Raw genomic sequence first — 23,858 nt, 5'->3', positions numbered from 1 at the left:
GCTGCATTGGCTCCCAGTTGTCTTCCGAGTGAGATTCAAGGTACTGGTAATGGTGTTCAAGGCCCTACATGGCATGGGTCCGGAGTACCTTAGGGAGCACCTGCTGCCGGCATCAACTTCCCTCCACCCTGTGCGTTCCCACAGAGAGGGCCTCCTCAGGGTGCCACCGATCAGAGAATGTCGATTGGTGGCCCCCAGGGGGAGGTCCTTCTCTGTGGGCGCCCCGGAGCTATGGAATCAGCTACCGGTTGAGCTCCGGACGGCGCCCGACCTCCGCTCCTTCCGACGCGATCTGAAAACACATTTATTTGAACAAGCCGGCTTGGCCTGATGGGGGGTGGGTTGGGTTTTTTATTGTTCTTAATATTTGTATTTATTGTTTTTTACCTTGGGCATTATGTTTAATTCCTTTTAACTTTTGTATTTTTTGTATTTTATACATTTGCCCTGTTCACCGCCCTGAGTCCTTCGGGAGAAGGGCGGTATATAAATAAAAATAATAATAATAATAATTCTCTCCCAATACAGCCTTCTATACATGCAGTATATCCACTTTCACCCCAAACAGCAGCAGACAATACTATATTGGTGAAACCATGTGACAAAATACTGATAAAGAAAACATTTAAATAGTAGTACTAATAACTTAATTCATTAAATTCATATACTGTCTGAGTCCTAGCAACTATGTGTGGTCCATAATTGCTAACGAACAACAAAAATAAAAGCACAAAAACCGCAGAACACCAAAGACCAACATTGGCAAAGAAAACAAACTCAGAGGAGAAAAAAAAAGGAAGAAAGGGCTGTCACAGTTGTCCTTTCCAAATCTTGGGTGAAAAGACAGGTCTTTAAGGCCCTTTGAAATACCAATAGGGTGGGAGCCATTCAAATTTCAGGGGGAACCTGATTCCAGAAGGCAGATGCTGCTATAAAGAAGGTGTATTTGGGGCTAGAGAAAGATAGCATTGTTTAGTTGAAGAAATCCAATATTGCCAGATTGAGCCAGCTCGGCAGGTACTATGAAAGAGAAGAGATCCATCAAGTGCCATGCAGAGTTTTGTAGGTAGTAACTAGCATCTTGACTTGCTTCTGAAACAAAGTAGCAACTATGCAGCTTGCAAAGCAGAGGTGTTATACTAGTTTATTGAGACATGTCCACTGCTTGCACTGCTGCATTATGGACCTGTTGAAACTTTTGGGTGGCCTTCAAAGGCAGCCCCACGTAGAGAGCATTGGAATAGCAAAGCTGTGAAGTGTACATATGTTTTCACATGTGTTTACTTAAGAAATGTTTACAGCTGATTAGAAAAATGTAAAGAGGCTTCAGTTTACTATCATCTGGAAGTCAGCCAAGTGGGCAAGACATGTTTCAAAAAATAAATGGACCCTTTGCCAAACAGGTTAAAAAAAAAAGAAATGTAATACAAATGCAACAATTATCGAGAATCATATGCCACGTTAATTCTCTTTGTCTATGTTTCTTCTGTTTCTACAGTATGGATTTATAAACACATGTCTAAAGTCTCTAGTGGTTGAAAAATATGGTGAAGAAATATGGGAAAATTTAAGGTAAGTTATAAAATATTCAGAAATTTCAATTTTTTTTTAATTTTAATTCCATTTATATCCCACCCTTCTCCGAAGACTCAGGGTGGCTTACAAGCTTAACAGTAGCCTTCATTCTATGTATATGCCTGCTTATTAGGGCTTTCACACCCCTCCCAAGCGGCATTATTACAAAGTCAGCTTAATTGCCCCCAACAATCTGGGTCCTCATTTTACCTACCTCGGAAGGATGGAAGGCTGAGTCAACCTTGAGCCTGGTGGGATGCGAACCTGCACTAATTGCAGGCAGCTGGTGTTACTTAAGGAGGCATTAGCCCACTGCTCCACCAATGTTAGAAATTGCTTAAAGCCATTACTACAGGGTGTCTCAAATCCTTTGACAAAGTCTAAGGAATGGCCTTATCTTAAAGACTGACAGATTTATTAGGCTCATGGAGTTATACAATGAGACCTGACAGATTATGCAGTAATTAATCTATTATTAATATGGCGGTGCCAAACTTTGATGGGGTACTTTGATAAAATTTTGAATGAAGTACTCTTCTGAAGGGAAATGCTGAACTTTGTTACCCTTGAAGCACTAGATTGAACCAGTCATCCTGCTTTAATTCAGAAGCAAAAAAGAGAGCTGTTTTTCAACCCAGTGAAAAGGTATAGCTAAATCTAGTTCTCCTGCCTTGTTGCTTTGATTCAAGCCACCCGAGGCAGAGCAGTTCAGTTCTGCAAACTAAAGCAAGACTCACCATGACAGTATGATTTGAGGCAAGGCCTTGATGCAGAACAGAGTCACTTCCAAAAGGGCTACCTGGGTCTCATGGTCTCATGGCCAATCTTCAAATGGCAAACCCTGCTGCTCCATGGTAATTGACAGTAGATAAGAGAAAGGGAAGAGTTATGTCACATGGCTGCCACTACTACAGCAGCAATAGTCCTGACACCAATGACGGTCTCCCCTTACTGTCTCGATCACCCTAAATCAGGGGTCTTCAAACGTGGCTCTTTCATGACTTGTGGACTTCAACTCCCAGAATTCCTCAGCCAGCGTGCCTGGCTGAGGAATTCTGGGAGTTGAAGTCCACAAGTCATAAAAGGGCCAAGTTTGAAGACCCCTGCCCTAAATGTTTATTCTTCTTCTGCTTGACTATTGTGCAAGGAAAATCTGTTCTCCCTTTCCCACCCAGAATACAAGGCATATATTCCTCAATCCCACCTGACTTCAGACTACTTCAGTGCTATATTTTGGCTATGGGGATTTTCTGTGTCTCTTTGCAATCGTTTAACGATTGTTTGGACTTTTTCAGCCCAGAAATGATATGTCTACTCAATTTTCTCATTCCACATCCTTTTCAACCAGAAATAAGCTAAAGAGTGATAATGATCAGCTCCAATCATCAAGGAAGCCACCTGAACCTCTGAAGGCACTGCTTTTAGCAAATGCTGCTGCTGCTGCTACTGCTGCTGCTGCTGCAGCAGCAGCAAAATGGTTAATTTTGAAACAGCATCAGAGGAGGTGCTTCTTCCCTCATCTATTCCCCTCCTTCTTTCTTTTTTCACTATTCTCAATTGGAGGATTTAATTGGGCTCTCATATTTGGTTTACCATATCTCCACTATTGTATTTAATTACTCTACATTTTCAGATGTCCTTATTCCTCACAGTCAGATTTGTTGAGTGTTTAGGGAAGGAAAGAGGGAATCCAGGAGGGAGCCCAGAGTCCATGGTGGCTTTCTCACCCAGCTTGACAATACTTACCACGTTTTTTTTCCTCAAAGCACATATGCAGTTCTGGAATAAAGTAGAAATCTATTTTGAAGCAATAAATCAAATTATATAATTCCAAACAAAGAATGTGAGGAGTTCACTGCTTTTCTGCTGCTTTTGGGAATTCGTATAGACAATTACAGTGGTAGAACTTCAGTTCCGTATATGGAGAACATTGAGGAGGTGATTGTGTACAGGGAGTCTTCATCTGACAACTTGTTCAACAACCGTTCAAAGTTGTAACAGTGCTGGACTAGTGGTATTTACAGCTGGTCTTCAAAATACTAGTCATTCCAGCACCCCTATGGTCATTTGAGATCACAACCTGGGTCCTTGGCAACCAGCTTGCACTTACAGTGGTTGTATCCCTGTGTCACATGGTTGCCATTTGTAACTTTCAGCTTCCCAAAGCAAAGCAAAGTCAATGGGGAAACTAGCAGAGAAGGTTGTGAGTTGCTCCAGTAAGTTACTCATACCCTCCCCTGACCAGCGGCAGCCACAACTGGCCTTGCCGTTCTCATGCCATGCTTCACACCATATATTACCTGCTTGCTGGCCTGCTTGTGAATCACCTGGGCTCACTTAATGACTCACGATTCTTGCTAAAAAATGACAGTGAGGAGCACTGGGATTGCTGTTGCTAAGTGCAATCACTTGATGTTGCACATTATGACCATATTGCTTAGCAATAGAAATTCTGGCCCCAATTATCATCATTAACCAAGGACTACCTAGAGTGGAATAGGCTTTCTGACAATATCATGAAATGCCAATTAATGAGATTGATCACTTCAATAAACTCTGTATAATGAACCTAGCCTTAAGTACCACTCTCTTGTGTTGGACTTTCCAACAGGGAGCTCAGCTTACGGTAACTCTCAGCATTCTAAGTACAAGCATTGGTCCAAACTTTTATTGTTCATCAAAGAGGAGTGAGGTGGGAAGGCTACATTTTCTCTGTACCAGGCCTTTTCTTTCTGGCTTGCCAATTTTTATTCTGTTAAAATGGATTTCTTAAAAAAAACCACCCTTTCTTTTCTCCATCCTTTTGCAAGTTGAAGAATGTTTTTACTGAAACATTCCTTTGACTGATAGTGAACTTCAATTATATTGCACAGACTGATAAAGATATATTGAATAGAAGAAGAAAACATATTCTATCATTATGTAATGAATGGGTCATAAAAAATTAGGTTATGACATCATTGCTTGGTTACTGTTTTGATGGTTTCATAAATAGTATTTCATAAATAGTATATAAATAGTATTTCATAAATAGTATTAATATAATACTGTACATTACTGTATATTGCCTGTGTATTAGTATATAGTATTAGTATATTAGAAAACTCCCTAAATTTATATCTATATATCTATATCTAATTATAACTCCAATTATTGTGAGATTTGTTTGTTTTGCCTTTTTGTTATAGAGTCCAAACTGGAGTACAGGATACTTTTTTTACTTTTGAAGTTTATAAAGATGAGATCACAATGCAACTAATTGACAAGGCATGCCAAATGTTAGGTATGTATAGTTTTGAACTAATACCAAGACCCAGGTGTTATTCATCATCATCATAATCAACAACAACAACAACAACATCACCATCATCTTCTTGATGCCTCTGTGGAAGTATTTTTTTCATTTATCTTCCCATTTACCCTATCATAACCCTTGACCATAGTTATAAGCTAGAACTATCAGAAATAGGACCCAGTTGCATGTTCCTGAAATGCTGTCATTTTTCTCACACATCGCAATGCAATATGTTTTAAATGCCGGCAAATTGAGGCTTTGCAGAAAAGACACTTCCTCTGATGTCGGATATGAAAAAAAATTGACAACTGGACAAATGCACATAAATTGAAATGAAAATCTGTCTTCTTTCTCTGTCTTTCTTTCTCTCTCTGTGTGTGTGTGTGTGTGTGTGTGTGTGTAAGTTTGTGTGTGTATGGCATATCCAATTGGCATAGTGTGCTCCCTGCATGTTTTCAATGTCTGGAGATCAGTAAATTATGGGTGTGCATCAAAATGCTTCTGAAGAATTTGGGGAAAATAATGGTGGTGATGTGAAAGTATTCTAAATTAACCTGAATAAACTTGTTTCTAATCTTGAAACATGAACATTTAATATGATAATATATATTTATTTTCCTAGATGTTTCCCCGGAGATGGTCCTAAAACAATTTGGAGAATATTTCTTTGAATTCTGTAAACAGTCAGGTTATGACCATATGCTGAGAACACTGGGAGGAAATCTATTTGAATTTATAGAGAACCTGGATGCATTACACAGTTACCTCAGTCTGTCTTACCAGGCAAGTGGAAATGAATCTATAAGAATAGTGGAGAAATCTGATTCTTCTTTATGAATTCACTCATATTCTCAATAACAAGATAGGAAAATTATGATGTGCATTTGTGTGTGTACATGTGTGGGGGTGGATGGGTGTCTGTATTTTATGAGTTCTGATGCCTAATTTGGTTGCTCAAATCTGATTCCTATTTTAAATATTCATGTTTTTACCAAATCAAATTGTTTCTGTCAGACAACTGGCAATAATATTATTATTGTGACCTTACTTCTCTTGTAATCCTGAGAAAGATCCATCTTTGGAGATTCCATTTGGATTTGAGAAACATCGATGGGATAGTCTCCCCCACTCTCCATTAAATGCCAGCTTCAGATGACAGATTTTTCCAAGGAGTGCAGCAGACAGGAAAACATTAAATTCCCACTGCATAAAAACTTCTAGGTGATGATATTTGTCTTTCAAAATAAAACCTGTACGACATAGAAAGTTATTTGACAGAAAGAATAGAAAGGAAACTTACCGGTAGTTGTAGAATCCCTGCTTGCACTTCCATCATTGAGGCTCACCATTAAAAAAAATAATTGTAGTATGCAGTGGGAAAGAGAGCATCTAGAAGTTGGTGTGTGATAGATGGTTAGATAAAAAATTAATCTGATATACTATAAAGATGATGGACATGTAGAAAGCTGTTGTAATGTTCCCACACTGCTATCAAGGAGCAGATTCCTGATGCCTCAAAATGAGCAACAATTGCAATGTTTCTTTTACTATGCTATCATTTATTGAAATATGCATGTGAGCCACCATGGAGGAATGGTTGGTGAATTGACAAAACTTGCTAAGATGAACCAACCAAAAAAGACAATTCCTACTTTTATTAGTGATTGGAAACCCCTTATGAACGTTTTGTGTAAAAACGGGGAAAAATGAACTTGTGATTTATAGTTTTGATCATTAGACAGGATTGTAAGCCGCCCTGAGTCTTCGGAGAAGGGCAGGATATAAATGGAATTAAATAAAATATATTATAGAAAAAAGACAGTCATTATGTACTTTAAAGAGAGAGGTTAAAATAGAATTGTACTTACCATTGCTCTGAAGAATATCAGAAGCTTTGTATTTTTACTATATCTTTTCTCTGCAGCAAGGGTAATATTATTCCTTTTGAGTGTTTTTCAGGAGATGAATGCTCCTTCCTTTAGGGTAGAAAAGAATGAAGATGGGTCAATGTATTTGCATTATTATTCAGACAGAAGAGGCTTATGCCACATAGTTCCGGGTAAGTTGATATATGTGCATGCGTTTAATATGGGTTTTGAAATGCTGAGGTTTTAATCAACAATGATTATATTAAAGTTTGTGGACTTTTCTTTTGATAGCTAGTTAGCGGATGACCCCTGACCTTCGGTCCTTCCGCCGTGACCTGAAGACTTGGTTGTTCCAACGAGCGGGTCTGGACTGACTACAGTTTTTTAATTAGGTTTTATCGGGTTTTTAAATTGTCACGTAATTGTATTTATTGTTTAATTCTTTTTTTAAAAAAAGTCATCCTATGTTTTTTATTTTTATTGTTGTGAGCCGCCCTGAGTCCTCAGGGAGAAGGGCAGCATATAAATGTAAATAAATAAATAAATAAATAAATAAATAAATAAATAAATAAATAAATAAGTCATGTTCAAACTTCAACTATCACAAAATTTCCTGCTCCTCTGGTAGACCACCAAACCTGTTTAAAGTAAGATGGTGATGGTGGCATTTATCATCCTCATGCTCTATTGAGGAATTCTCTTCTTTCGGAGGTTTGTATGGAAACAACATGACAGTAGATAAAACATTTATTACAGGTATTCTTTAGCATCTTTTATTTTATTGTATTTTCAGTTCTATTCTGTGTTTTTTTATTTCCTTAGAATTATTATTCTATATATTTTTTGCCCTGGAAAAGTGTAAGAGGGACAGATGAAGATGATTACAACACCAGTAGCCAAATAATTAATGGGTTATAGAACATTTTAAAAATATCACATTTTCTTTTCAATTTTTCTGAGCTCATGATTTCTCACTCCAATTTTATTCTACTACCACCAGTCTGAGGGATAGAGGTTGAACCAAAGTAATTAATGAGCACTAGAGCTGTATGAGATTTGAACCAATAAAACGTATATTTGTTGGAAATAGAATCTGCTTATTAAGGCTGATAACTGAGATTGTAATTGTTGGCAGACTCAATGTATAAGGGAACAAACATTGCTTGAGTACTTGAGTACATATGCTAAGGATAATATTACATAAGCATGTGTAATATCGCCTGGATTTTTTTTCCTCTTTGGACTCAGGAATCATTGGTGCAGCAGCTTTGGACTTTTTCAATACTGAAATTTCAATGGAAATTGTCAATCAGACAGAAGAAGAAGAAAGAACAGGGAAAAAAGAACACATTGTATTTCTTGTAACACAAAAACCTGTATTTTCATACAAAAGAAGAAACAAGTTCTGTTCCTCACATTGCCTTCCAAATTCTGGAGCTCAAGCAGAGAAAAGACTGAATAAAGAGGTACTATCATACATTTTTTTGTGAGTGGTATAGTAGCCTAGTGGTGAAGGCACTTGCCTCCCATTCGGAAGGTTGAGAGTTAAATCCTATGTAGCAGCAAATCTTTCTCAGGATGCAAAGAGAGAATATGAATTGCAAACTCCACATAGGCAGCATCTGGTCAGTAAACGCTCAGCTCCATTCCAGTCATTCTGACTCTAAGGGATTAGAGGGTCACAATCAAAGGGTAACTCCGTAATGGAGTCATTAAAAAAAATAATGCTTTTTTTGTGCAGAAATAGCAATGTTTGTGTGTATGCATATGTTTCTAGGAGTATACAAAAGTATCAATTTATACATGCCAACTCTGAAAAATGTACTTGTAATTCAGATGCATTTGTACAGGAACAGAGGTATCTGCAGGATATAGTACAAAAATTCAAAATGGCAGCCACAGTGCCAAGTGTTGCTCTTTATTGAAGAGAGACTGACCAGGACAGGGGAAAAAGTCAAATGGGGAATTATTCCAGAATTCCTAGGTGACCATAAGATGGCAAAGTCTGATTCCACTTTGAGTGCCATTGAACCTTACCTAGTGTGACCCAGTTGCAAACCACCAGTTTGTCAGATTAGATCGGTTCAATGGCATGCAAGGGTGTGTGTGTCAGACTTTGCCCTTTTATGCCCACATAGGAATTCCAGACTAACTCCTCATTTGACTCCTTCCCCTGGCTCAGTCAATTTCTTTCCAACACTCCTAGTGGTTTTCTAAGTACAACCCAGGTCTGTTTTTATTAGCTTTTTCAAGGTTGATAAGAGATTGCGGCCATGCATATATATATTTCAGTATTCAAATCTCTTCATAACTGAATTTGGCATGTTGTAACTGTTGCATGTATATACACACTGAAAAATAAATGTGTTAAGATTTTTCCAAGGATGAGCCTAAACTATAACATTTGTATGTGTTGTAATGGTGATACTGATAACTCAGAACTGAATGATCAAATACGCATGCTTACAAATCTGAGGGTATAAAAGGATAAGTACATCCAAAAAGTGCTTCAATGTTTTTGAAATAATGAGGCATACTTGTACTTATTTTAAGTAATTACAAATATGAAGTATGGTATTCTTTTGTTAGGAAATAGTTTATTTCTTAGTTTGAAATATATGGTTAAAAGTTTTTTTTTATTGCTTTTGATGTATTCCACAGGAACTTGAAAGAACCATGAATAAGATTAGAGATAAAACAAGTGTCAAAAGGAGCCACTGGGAAACAATCAGGGGAATTGTGACAATAGGAAAAGGTAAATGGGTTGGCTATAATGTCAGTCATTTTTTAATAAAAAAGTAAAGGTTTCCCTGTCAGTCATTTCCGACTTTAGGGAGCCAGTTTCTTGGCTGAGGAACCCAGGATTATCCAAATTTCCATGTTCATGTGGCCAGCATGGCTATATGCCAAAGGTGCATGGAATGCTGTTACCTTCCCACCAAAGTGGTACCTATTAATCTACTTGCATTCGCATGCTTTCGAACAGCTAGGTGAGCAGGAATTGCGGCAAGTAAAGGGAGCTCACCCCATTGTGTGGAACTTGGGTCTTGAACTCAGGCAGTCAGTTCTCTAGTAACAAGTTTGGTGTCTTTAACCACTGAGCCATCATGCCCCTCTAGCTTTTTAATAGCTTCTATTAAAAAACTAAGCTGAAAGCATTTTACAGGGAAACCCATAACTGATCCTGAATTCTGATTATACAATCAATCAATTTTGCTTTTAAAATGTGAATTGTTGGTTGTACAAGCCAAATAGGGCAGGGGATGAGATGTTATATATATAAAAAATATTTGACATGACTGCTGATATGCAAAGGGGTACAGGAATTTACTGTATTTTCATTTTTACAGGCTCTTAATTCTTCCATTTCTGTCAAGTTATGTATGCTTTTCTTTTAATGCTCCAATTCCAAACTAATAGAATAAATAGTATTTCAGTATTTCAGTGCTTGGAACCGTACCATATTCATATACATTAAAAAAGTCCCCATCGATAGACCTGAGTTCTTGAAAGACAGGAGTGAATAGAAAAATGAATCTTTATATATAAACAAGTACTAGGTTGCTTTTGATTCTGTCAATGTATCAAAATGACAATGAAAATATAACTTTTTCATATTACAGGTCGACTTCTTAGAGGATTTGATCCTGTCTATCCTAGGACCCTCTGGATTGACCCAAAGACTTTTTGCATTGGGCTTCCCTTCCATATTGTTTTTGATGAACAGGTAAGAAAATCAACATCAGTGGACTGTTTTGAAGTGCATTTATGTCTTTCCATAAATAAGTGGGATTTGTTCCCATATAAATGAATATTGGGCATAGATTTGTGGACCATATACTGTAATCCTGGAAGAACATACAACTGTGTTAATGTATCACAGATGGATGCTACATGCCCTGAAAATACTTCTGAAGATTTAATCTAAAATCTTTCTATCTATCTATCTATCTATCTATCTATCTATCTATCTATCTATCTATCTATCTATCTATCTATCTATCACCTATCTATCATCTTATATTATTTATTACTAAGCATTACAAGCTTGTTTACAAAATCATTTATCCTGGAATAATAATCCCTTATACATTCATCCTATTTCTATTTGTGTTGCCAAATTACCCACTATAGTGCATACATACATACAGTATATACACTTAGTTTATTTTTCCCCACACATCTTAATAGTTATTTATTTATTTATTTTTATTTTATTGAATTTATATACCACCCTTTCCCGAAGGACTCAGGGTGGTTTACAGACTCAGGGCAGTTTACAGTTATGCATAACATGATGTGGTCTTGCAAAATGTAAGTAAAAGAATGAAGAAAGATTAAGAAAACAATTATAGAATAAATGAAGGATTAAGAAAACAGGTGTACAGCTGTTTTCATTACAAGAATATATGAGTAAGCAGGCTGGATCCCTTAAATTCAAAGTTGGCAGAGAAAACCAAGTAGCAGATCAAAAATAGGGAGAACACATTCAAACAGAATCTGATAACACAACAGAGAAACTATGCTTATTTGCACAAATTATATATAGAACATGGTATCCTAAAATATCACTGGTAATTTTTTTTATATATATGCCCAGAAGGACTTTAGGCATGCACAACAAAGTATAATGACATCAATATATCACATGCATCCTGACATCCTTAAATGAATGAGTCAGTCATGTTTTTTCTTTATGCTTGATGCAAGTACATATATTACATCATTAATGTGATGATGTCATAATGAACCTGTTATTTGCTTCATGCTTGACTGCCCTGCAATTTACTGTGGAAGAAGTCCTGCGCAAACATCTTTAGTTCTGCCTGCTGCTAGGCAACATGCATATAGAGCAGTTAATTAGGTCTACCCACTGGCTGATCCCTTCTGTATGGATTCAAGGAAGAAATGAGTCCTTTGGTTGTAGATGGTTTGGATATAATAATGAAGATAGCAATGATAACACCAATAATACAATCCAGCAGTTTTGGCCAATTTATCCAATTAGGAACAATTATAAAAGGCTTCATGTAATGTTTATAAAATGAATTTCTACTGACAGTGGAATAAGTATAAGGAAAGCATAAGCAAGAATGCTGTTTGTTTTCTTTTTAAAGCTTAGGGTGAAACAAGCTGGAGTTAGTATTCAAAAGATTGTGCCTGGCCTTCAAACACTGGGCATCCGTCTCAATCAGTACTTCACTATTGTACACCCTGAAGTGAAATTTACCATCTCCAGTGTTCAGAGATTCATCAACAGCCAATTTGTTTTCCGGACCAAGAGAGAGATGATGCCGGACTCCTGGAAGCAGCGTCCTATGTTAGAGCTAAGAGGTAGTTTTCCCATTTCTCAATAGCTACAGTATTAGGCAATAACACACTGAAGAGATAACTATGTCATGGGAAAAATACAATTTGTCTCTAAAGTGACACGTCTGTTTCCATAGGCTGAATTGCTTCAGTACAAGTGATAGAGGCTTCTCCATAAAATATAAAATCTGTGAACATAAAAATTTTATATTAAAGAGAATCTGGCCTTCTTCCTGCCAGTTTTTCCATAGGTAAACCCTGAGCTGGCCTTTCAGATAAGAATATAGATCAAAGGTAGACATTATGTTTTGATGCAGGGCTGCCACAAACAACTGTGCAAGTTGCACACTGCACAAAGTAACCATACCCCAGGGGTGCCAAATAGTGAGAGTGGTAGTAACCTGGTGCCACATTGCAGGGTGGGAAAATGCCCATCCAGTGAGTAATCTGTGCATTTGCACAAGCTTTATAGAAAAAGAAAAGTGAGAATGAAGTGCCAGGAAGCCATAGCTGCCAAGTGACTTGGCCTTTTAATGGCAAAAAGCTTTTTGCACAAAGGCACCTTATATATCAGTGGCAATTTGGTGTCTCTGTCTAAATTTGGGGAGGCTGTTGGAAACAGTATTATGATCGGTATATGACAGTGTTGCCTTGGCCTTTGATTGCCTTCCCAGTAGACGGGCTGTGATTTTTTTTAATGTTCTGGGTGAGTCAGAAAGGAATCAGATTGGGAAGAGTATAGTATATTCAATATTTAATGCCTGCCCATCATTATTCATTTGTTTGAACCAGGGCAGATGATCTGGATGGAGTCTGTTCAGTGCATGCTGTACCTTTGTTCCCCTCTGCTGCGTACATTGCATGAGTTGGAGGAAAGACAGATGCACATTTCTGACATAGCTCCCCATGATGTCACTAGAGATTTGATCTTGCTCAACCAACAGCGGTTGGCCGAGATGGAGCTCTCCAATCAACTGGAGAGGAAAAAAGAGGAGCTGCGGATCCTGTCTAAACACCTGGAAGAAGAAAAGAAGAAAACAGAAGCTCTCCTGTATGCCATGCTGCCTAAACATGTTGCCAACCAGCTCAAAGAGGGGAAACGAGTTGAGGCAGGTGAATGCCATGAGATACAGACAAGTTTAGATATGTTCAAGACTGTGATCAGTAATTACTATGATCTCCGTTGTTTGGAATCAGTGGTAGACATTTAAGGACAAAGCAAGTGCAGAAATGTTTTTATCTTCAAAATGTATGGGCCTTGAGTAAAGCTATGTTAGGTCATCTCCCTCCTCCCCCTCCCGCCACTGACACACTGCTCTCAGAGAAATGTTGCATATTGATTCCATCTCAGTACTGATTTATTTTTCCTTCCAGTATTTTTTTTTTAAATCTCATGGTCTTCACTCTAAGAATGCTACTTTATGTCACTTCTAACTTCACATGGTGGGAGTTAAAAACCTTGCTTAACATTTCCAACAAACAATAATTGATATACTATATCTAGGCTTTCTTATGGAATGCGTGCCTTTTTTCCGTAAAGTTAGTATTGTTTATGTTGAATCTATTGGAGCATTAGTTAGAAAAAATCTTAATATAACACACTACTTTGAAAACGTTTTGCATAGCTTTATGAATTTTATCACTTGCCCATTTTCTTGGCTGATTCTATTTTCAAAGTAACAAAGAAGCTGGATTAATATATTTTGAAAAATACTTCATAATTGATATTTTATAAATAGATGCTAAAATCCTAAGTATACTAATACATTTATGCACTACTAATAAGTTTTGTGATCAATTTAATTATGAAACTAGACGTGATTTCTAAAACTCTCCTTTCTTCTTTTTCCTCTTTAACTATAGGAGAATTCAAAGAATGTACTATATTATTCAGTGATGTTGTGACTTTTACTAACATTTGTGCCCAATGTGAGCCTATTCAGATAGTCCTCATGTTAAATGCAATGTATCTACGATTTGACAGGCTAACCACAGTACATGATGTCTACAAGGTATTTTCACTTGATATCCTGAAAGTGATATTATGGGGAAAAAGGAATAGAAATGTCAAGAATAACTCATTTGTAACTCTACTCTGATTTGGCAGAGGATCATCAGAGACCTGTATTTACAATCTCTGGAAAGTGGTTTTGGGGTGGGGTATCATCAGTACGCTGATGATACCCAACTTTTTCTTTCCACCCCGAACCAACCCAGCGATACCCTCGCCGTGATGTCCCGGTGCCTGGAGGCGCTCCAGGTCTGGATGGGGAGAAACAGGCTTCGTCTCAATCCCGCCAAGACTGAGTGGCTGTGCATATCGGCATCTTGGGTCAACCAGACTATTCCATCTCTAACGATGGGGGGTGAGGTGTTACCCCCCGTTGATAGGGCTCGCAACTTGGGCATCCTCCTGGATTCATGACTCAATTTTGAAGACCATATAGGAGTCGTGACCAGGGGGGCTTTTGCCCAGGTTCGCCTGGTGCGCCAGTTGCGACCCTATCTGGACCGAGATGCCCTATGCACAGTCACTCATGCACTCGTGACCTCCCGTTTAGACTACTGCAACGCTCTCTACATGGGGCTGCCCTTGAGGACCACTCGGAGGCTTCAGCTGGTGCAGAATGCGGCCGAGCGAGTTGTGATGGGGGTTTCTCGATACTCCCATGTAACACCTCTACTCCGCGAGCTGCATTGGCTTCCGGTTGCCCTCCGGGTGAGATTCAAGGTGCTGGTGATGACCTATAAAGCCCTAAATGGCTTGGGTCCGGGATATCTGAGGGAACACCTGCTGCCGGCATCAAGCTCCCTTCGTCCAGTGCGCTCCCACAGGGAGGGTCTTCTCAGGATGCCACCGGTAAGAGATTGCCGGCTGGTAACACCCAGGGATAGGGCCTTCTCAGTGGGGGCGCCTGCCCTTTGGAACCAGCTGCCAGTGGAGCTGAGGACTGCCCCTGACCTCCGTTCATTCCGCCGGGGCCTGAAGACCTGGCTTTTCGAGCTCTCTGGCCCAGGCTGAGGATTAATCTTATTTTAACGGGTTTTATTTATGCAGGGACAAATATAATTTTTTTTAATTTGTTTTTAACTTTTGTATCTTGGTTTTTTAATCACCCTGTAAACCGCCCTGAGTCCTTCGGGAAAGGGCGGTATATAAATGTAATAAAATAAATAAATAAATAAATAAAGTAAAGCAGAAATTAAAATATAAAGTGTCTTCACCAGTAAACAAAGTAGACAAACCTCTGTCCAGAATCTTCGAATACACTTACATCCTGATGCTGATACTTCTTTTGCCTTGTTCTGCCTTTGTTTTCTCTTTATGATAACTTATTGCTCAATTTTCTGCTTGTTTGCTATGAACACTTGTTCCAATACAGGGTAATAGATATGGCTCAGGATTCAACTGTGGAGTCCTTAATGCTCTCTGAGCTTGGTTGTTTCTTTTGCAGACATTTCATAGCCCAACTAAATAACATCAACAGTACAAGTGAGTATCAGGTTTGCTCCCTATTTATATACAGTAGCTTGCCCTGCCAGTGTTGGTGGGAACTTCTTGTTGGTAATTTCTTGATTAAGATATTATTTTCTGCTTCTTTGTCTTCTAATAAAATAAAGAAGTGATAAACCACATTTATACACCATTCAAAAGAGACAATAAAAAAAGCTAAGAGGTTAACAATCTTCTCCAGCAACCAACACTCAAATAATCAGGGATTATCCGGTAGGAAATATAGGAATATAGCCAGCCGTACCAACAGGCTGAAAAATAGCTTTTATCCGTGGGCTGTTAGGCTTTTAAATGGGACATAATCTTATGCAGAATTGACTTGGGAGGCCGGTGTGTGGTGTAGTTGGTTCACATAGTGTGGTGGGATGGAGGGTTTGTTGTCACTGTGTGTTGGGGGGAGAGAGCACGGGAGGAGGCTCAGCTAATCTCAATGTACACATGTTGTACTTTGACAATAAAGGTTTATTATTATTATTATTAACACCAGACAAGCAACCAAGCTCAGAGAGTACCAAGGACTCCAAACTTTTGTTAATATATTTACATAATTTTTGAATAAAACACTGATGCACGGTGATATAATTAATATTTAAAACGTGAAAATTCCATGCTGATAAAATATCATATTAAAAATATAAGAGAACAAATAAAATATATGTCTCCTTTTGCAATGCAGGAAGTTTCACATAAAGCTTCACTTGCAAATTGTGAAAGAACCTCTGCACCAACTTTTTTCTTTCCATTTGTGGAAAGAGAAAGGCTGACCAGTTCCATCTTCAATCTGGCTGTAAATAATATATTTAATGAAACTCAACATGGTCCTTTGAAATAAGAGATTTACTGTATCTGTTTATTTCTTTTTTTAGGTTGAAACCATAGGAGATGCCTACATGGTTGTAGGGGGTGTCCCTGTCCCTGTATCAACCCATGCTGAACGGGTTGCCAACTTTGCCCTGGCAATGATCATAGCAGCCAAAGACATAAAAAATCCTGTTTCTGGAAATCATATTCAAGTGAGCAGAAAATAGAAATACAAAAACACTTTTTTTTTTGCATGTTAAGGCAGCATCAACAGAGGGATAGCATCAAAATCATGAAAAGTGATAGTTTCACTTTATACTGCATTAATGAGGCCATGCCTGGACTACTGTGCCCAGTTGTGGTCACCATGATATATAAAAAAAGAGGCTGAGACCCTAGAACACAGGTCTGCAACCCGCGGCTCCGGAGCCGCATGCGGCTCCTTCAGCCGTCTCCTGCGGCTCCCGGTCCTCTGCCATATGCAGTCCAAAAAAAAAAAGTGGGACTAAAAAAGTTCAACCAATCAATTCAAATATGCAAGGTAGGTGAATATCTCGCCTTGGCTCCACTCTTCAGTCAAACCCTGTTCTGCGCATGCGGCCATGTACGCACATGCGCACACATTTTTTGCGGCTCCCAGTTTTTCCTTTTGTGAGGGAACCAGTTCCGAGTGGCTCTTTCACTGTTTCAGGTTGCTGACCCCTGCCCTAGAAAGACTACAGAGCAGAACAACAAAGAAAATAAAGGGTCTGGAGCAGGGGTCAGCAACCTGAAACAGTGAAAGAGCCACTCGGAACCAGTTCCCTCACAAAAGGAAAAACTGGGAGCCGCAAAAAAATGTGTGCACATGCGCATACATGCAGACCTGTGGTCTGGAGGCTAAACCATATGATGTACAATTAAGATAACTAGCGTATCAAAGAGAAGGATTGTGATGACATTATAGCTGTCTTCCGGTACTTGTGAGGCTGGTGTGTGTGTGTGTGTATGTGTGTGTGTGTGTGTATTTACTTGAAAATACCTGAGGGCAGGGTGAGAAGTAATGGGTGAAAGTTCATTAAAGAGAGTTCCAACCTGTACCTAAGGAGAAATTTCCTGACAGTAAGAACAATTAGTCCATGGGAAGATTTGTCTCCTGGAGTTGTGGGTGCTCCATTGTTGGAGGTTTTCAAGAATAGACTGGACTTGACCAAGATGGTATAAGGTCTCTTGCCTTCAGCAGGGTTTGGATTAGAAGACCTCCAAGGTCACTTCTAGCTCTATGATTCTATGTTTTGACAAGTATGTATTTAAAAAGAGCAAATAGATTCAGCAGATATTTATTTATTTATTTATTTATTTATTTATTTATTTGTTTATTTATTTATTTATTTATTTATTTATTTATTTATTTATTTATTTAAACTCTTGTTCAGATTAGGGTTGGGATCCACACAGGATCTGTCCTTGCAGGGGTTGTTGGAGAAAAAATGCCACGTTACTGTTTGTTTGGAGATACAGTGAATATAGCATCCCGGATGGAGAGCCATGGAGTGCCAAACAAAATTCACCTCAGTGGCAGTGTTTATCAGTGAGTAATGTTACTGTTCTTAAACCATTGCTTTATTATAGCCTGGTCTGGTTAGAAGTTAGGGAAAGAAATTTAAGAAAACTAGAAAGCATCAGTTTGGATTGGACTAGGAAAAACTGTTTTACAGTTATATGGTCTGGATTAGGGATTATATACATTGTAGCTTAAATTAAATCAAGAAACTCTATTGTATTACATTATTAATATACGTAGTAATGCATTCTGTAAGAATCTGATCCATGTGCATTCTGTTCCATCATATTAAGCTGTTTGCTTTAAAGCCATTTCTTTAATTCCTTAACCAATTCTGCCTTGAAATCCTCTCTTTGTGAAGTTTTGCTATCTTGTTTCTCTCTCTCTCTTTTTTAAAAAAATAATTTATATTGAAAGAAGTTGTTTTTACAAAGATTTTAAAAACTACAGAAACATTAGAAAGCAAAACAGGAAAAAAGATTATAAAAGCAGTTACATCTCCACCCTCCCATACCACATATCATAGTTCTCTTTTTCCAATAAACAATTTTTTTAATTAGTAAATTCCCAAATCAACTGTTCATTTTTATCCATTTTCAGCAAAAAGTCTATAGAGTTTCCAGTCTTTTATAAAAAAAATAATTTCTTCCTTGATCAAACAATTTAGCCATTTCTGCAAACTTCAGCTTCCTTTTGCATCTTGGTTTAACTCCTGGTTTTTCCCCTGCCATGTAAATAAACTGGATTAAGTCTTTTTGCCACTATTGAGTTTTACTGCCTTGCTTCTCAATCGCTTCTCTTCCTGTTACTTTTCTGGCAGCTGTATTTCAACTTCTATATGTGAAGATGATATTTCTGTATATCACATTCTAATTTACAATTTAAAACAATATGCATAGTGATTCACAATAGTATAATAGTGAAGTACTGAAGTACTAGTGTTGAAGGTCTTGGCAGGACTGGCAGAAAAGTTACAGCTGTAAAAACTTCTATCTATTTTTCTGGAGCCATGATTCATTTCCTGCACCTGGAATTACACCAGATCTCACTGTATCAGTTTTACCAGTAAAGCCATTCAGTACAATGGCCAGTTATGTGGTAATGGTGAGTGTCACTCTTGCCATTGCTTTAGTAAAGACAAGCCTTAAGATCTAAATTTTCTGGAACAATAATATGGGGGAGAAAGCTATTTCCATAGGACTTTTCAATTTCCATAAACCTATAGCACTTTCCATAAAACTATTTCTAAAAGCTTGATTACTGATTTATTATAGTTAAAAAAAACAATGACAAACATTATCCATTACTGCTTTTATGGTTCAGATGCCTCAAAGAGAAGAATTTTGACATTAAGGAAAGAGGAGAAATTGATGTGAAGGGCAAAGGGAAAATGCACACTTATTTTCTGGTCCAGAATACAACTGCAACTGAGAATGAGATCATGGGAAGACCAAGTGAAGATGCTGGCCTCAGCCATGAATCTTCTCAATTGTCTCAAGATTGCAAGGCTGATGGCACGCAAAACTCATTCTCACAAGGTACAAGAAAGGAAAAGTAATGTATTATTTTATTTTATTTGTTTTCTCTTTCTGATACCAAATTTCTGATGCCGTGGTTTATGTATCCAAGACTGTACCACCCATGCATAAAATGAAAGTATTAGCCAGCTTAGGAGGGAATCTCAGGAGTTGCAAAAATGGCAGAGGGCACTTGAATACCGTATAATGCAATGGCCTTGGAATACTGCCAGGATGCTGGCAATGCCATCCTTGTGGAGAGCATGATTGACCGAAATGGAGAATTTCAAACTGCTAATTTTCTAGCCTTTCTTTTTGTCTTTTCCTTAAAGATCTCCCACTAAATTCAGACAAGGAACTGCCTCCTATTGTAGCAATGAAATATGCAGATAGACCCATAGAAAACCACACCAATGTTAAAGGAAGGCATGAATCAAGAACAAAGGATTTAACAGGTAATAAGATGAAAAGTTCACTAATGAGATTAGGACCATAAAGTCATTAATTTCCATCTCATCTTCATTAAGGGGCATAGTATCCATTTCTCCACCATTCTGTGTCTTAAACTAAAGAAGGAATCAACAAGTAATCCATCGTCCAAAGGCAGCAGGATGCTTATATTTCTGCAAAAGGTTCTCACATCACTCATATTCAAGAGAGTGAATGAAGAGGAGAAACTGAATTAAGGTAATGGTAAATTGTGAATAAGAGGAAAAAGTTGATTAGTTTCTCTGACCTTTAGTTTTAAAGTCATGTTCATTGTCAGGTCTCCTTCAAAACTTAGCTTGGAGATTGTGCATTAGGAATGCAAGTGTTTTGTATCAACTGATTTATGATTTAAATATTTATTGGATTTTGCTTATTTATTAATTTCATTGTGAGTCTGTGGAGAACCTTAAGAAAGAAAAAATTGGGAAGACATCCTGTCATGTAGCATGTCTCTGTTAGAATCAGAGCACTGTGCTGCACAGCAGATGATTATCTATACTATAATTTAAAGTTTAAAGTTTATACTATAGTTTTAAACTCAACTCAATTTCTAAGCACAAGGTGGCTTATGATGTACAGATCCATGATTTTAATGGCCTTCACCAAAGGACTATACATGTCTTTACAGGCAAACTGCATGATGCAGAGACCTATGCAAGTCTCCATGGTGTCCAGCAGCCAAACCAAAATCCATACAATTTCATACAAAGAAGACACAGGCCAGCTGCAGAGACACCAGAGATAAGGAATGTCAGGTCTAATTTCTGTAACTTGTTTTAATGTTCACATTAGAGAAGTTCTGTGTCCTATGTTATTATATTTCATTATTGCCCCCTTGGAATGTACTGTGCACACTCAATGTACTGTGATCCAGTATGTGTTTTAAGATTGACATTTCTTTGTTTCACTGGTAGCAATAACAAAACAAATGTCAATATTTTATGGTGATAGTATTGACTTGTCTTATGTATGGTTATAACATTACCTCATCTATGACACAGGAGAGTCAGCATACTGTATTTTGTAGTGTTTTTTCTCTTATATGTTATATTGCAAAAAACATGGTTGAATTCAGTTAATACAACAGTTCATATGAACAAATTCAACTGTTTCCCATTCCTGGCCTCTGAACAATATGCCTCCCATTTGTAGTTTTATATTCAAGTACGGTTACAAAGTCCCCCAGAATCTGCTGTTACCTTTGTTTAGTGTGGATACAACTGCTGTTTCTATGTAGGCCCTGATACTCATTTTGGAATAGCAAAAGAATTGGTCCTGTCCCTCAGTTTAAGATTTTCTTCAACTGTGAAAAGTCCAATATCCATATATGTGTGTAGCTCTACAATATTTTCACCTAAAGACATCCAAATTGACCAAAGGAAGTAAATAGGGAAACAGGCATTCCCAAGGACCCAGTGCAAATTTCAAATATTTTTTTACTTATGTTATGACTTCATGATGGATATTTTATAATTTTGATGAAATCTCATCCTATTGCAGATGCCCCCGTCCTCTCCCTCTCTTCCATCCACACACTGCAAGACGTATAAGGGTAAAGTATCTTCTTTGTCAAGAGTTTAGGAAGAAAAATAATTTAGTCTGGAGCTAGAGATTTTCCCTAGCCCTCTAATTAATCTGACAATATATTTAGCACTGATAGAAATAAAGGCAGAAGGAAGGCACCGAAAATGGATGGTATGTTTTTGACTTTATCCATAGCTTTTTGAGTTCCTTATTTAACCCTGCATCACTAAAAAATGAAAACAATGCACAGGTCCATGACTGTGGCTGTAGTTTAGAGCTGATTAAGGGAGGAACATATTTCCCAACCAGATTTATTATCTACTAATTTGAAATGTTTCTTTGTATGGCCATAGTTATAAATGTGTTTTCATGATTTATGGTATTTTCTATTTGAGCAATAAATGTTTTATATGAGATATTAAATTAGCCTCTTTTTATTGTCATGAAAAGAAACGTGATTTAGAAAGAAATATTTATCTGATACACTGATATGCACCTTTGCCTGCTGACATGTGTAGTCTACTTGTGGGGCAAATATATAGACAATGGACTGCTCCAAGGTACACTGCTAGTGATGGCTAGTATCTTGAGTGACCAAACAAAGACTAACATAGGAGGCTATGTATCAATCAATCAGTCATATTATTTAAATAAAAGCTAATTATAATGTAACCTTTTCAACCTGTCCTTGAATCATCCTGGTTGTTCTAACTGGAAACACAGTGGATGAGACCAAGTGTAGTTTTGATGCAACAAATCTGTTATGGTCATACATTTTCAGCCTATCATTAGGCAACATTAGTCATCAATATTCTGGGTACATTGAAACTGTAATTATTCATGGAAAGTTTTTTTGTTTGTTTGTTAATAGCATAATGATCACATAAGCCAATATCAATCCACTCAGATCATGGATGACATAGCACTTATTTCCACATTTTTAAAATAGAGGTTTAAAAGCAGTACACATGACTGGGCAAGGTTCAAAACAAAAATGAGATCTGTAGCATTATTTATATTTATAATCCTTGTCTAGGCTGTTGCCTGACATGAAATACAAATGTGTGCATCCTCATAATATAGACAGCTTTAGAGGTAATTGAATACAATGCACTGAATCAATAAGAATTAGAGCACAAATGGTCAAGTCAATTTTTGTCTATGATGTGGACACTTGCACAAAATATCTTCTGAGGCTGTTAAAATAATAGCAAAATATATATTTACCAGAAGGCAAATCAATGAGATTGTTCCCTGTCACCCTTCTCACCAGTCAGGATGCTTTTCACAACTTCTGTGTTTTTTTTCCTGGACTTTAACTACTCTAGTTACTTTCTAAAAATAATCCTGTGACTTTTGTAAAACCCACAGAAAGTTTTGGAAGTAATACCCTTGAAACATTGGGCTCTGCTTTGCAGAACACATGCTTCTCCTTCTCCTTCTCCTCCTTCTCCTTCTCCTTCTCCTTTTCCTTCTCCTTCTCCTCCTCCTCCTCCTCCTCCTCCTCCTCCTCCTCCTCCTCCTCCTCCTCCTCCTCCTCCTCCTGTGTCTAGTAGGAGAAATGAATGGAGTGGTAAGAATGGTGTTGCTAGGTACCATATTTGGCAGGAGGGAATGAATATATGAAACTGGGACCACTAAGACTCACTTTACCTTCACATTCAGCTTGGAAACTGCCTGGGCAACTTTGTCCTACATTCAAAGTCAATGCTACCTTCCAAGTTTGTTGTTGAGGAGAAAATATTGGGTGAGAGAATACCAGGTATACTCCCTTGAAGTGCCAGATAAAATTCCTTTGAGGTGCAGACTAGAAATCTAAATAACATTAAAACTAAATCATGATTATCAGTCTGAGAAAGGCTGGTTTGCATCTTCACAATTTTATTAACTATATTGTTTACAAAATAATAAAACTATAATTCTGATTTACAAATGGCCTATAATTGCTTAAAATTAGATGCTCAAGAGTACATTCAGTCATGAAACAAGGAAACAGAATGCCTACTCACTGAATTAAATACTATTATTAATACTACTAACAATAACTCTAATACAGTAAAACATTGGATTAACAGACTTCAAATTAAATAATTTCAGACGCAATGGACAAAATATCCAAATTTTCATCCCCTGAAATAGGGAACATGTCTATTGCATCTTCTGGATCAGATACTTAATGATACAAAAACAAGAAAAGTAAAATGATGTTATTTGATTCACATATTTATGCCATTTGCATCTCTTGAATTATAAACCAAAAGAAAGGTATATGGCATATTTTTATCATTGCAAAAAATAAATCTAACAATGCTGGAAAAACATGTATTTTCTCTGCAAAGATCCCCATTTGGGGGGTTATTTAAAAATGCACATTTTTTCCCTGTGTAACTGTTTTGAATAGAATAACATGAATATATTTGTG

General features: G+C 37.5%; 1 protein-coding gene across 1 annotated transcript; it reads left to right on the top strand.

The window, feature by feature from the left end:
- Nucleotides 1-1,477: 1,477 nt before the first annotated feature.
- On the top strand, nt 1,478-23,613 carry LOC308668538 (guanylate cyclase soluble subunit beta-2-like; the record flags this gene model as incomplete). The annotated part of the gene is made up of 15 exons (XM_081328540.1): nt 1,478-1,572; nt 4,764-4,858; nt 5,493-5,653; nt 6,830-6,929; nt 7,987-8,204; nt 9,400-9,493; nt 10,362-10,465; nt 11,856-12,072; nt 12,841-13,161; nt 13,912-14,060; nt 16,429-16,575; nt 17,779-17,933; nt 19,230-19,444; nt 19,756-19,878; nt 23,534-23,613. The coding sequence occupies 15 exons, from the start codon at nt 1,478-1,480 to the stop codon at nt 23,611-23,613; spliced, it is 2,274 nt and encodes a 757-aa protein (XP_081184666.1).
- Between the last annotated feature and the right edge of the window lie 245 nt (nt 23,614-23,858).

This window comes from Vipera berus (genome assembly GCF_964194415.1).
Source record: "Vipera berus genome assembly, chromosome: 5".
Classification (NCBI taxonomy): domain Eukaryota; kingdom Metazoa; phylum Chordata; class Lepidosauria; order Squamata; family Viperidae; genus Vipera; species Vipera berus.
Note: the sequence above shows the minus strand (reverse complement) of the source record. Positions and strands in the feature narration are given on the sequence as shown.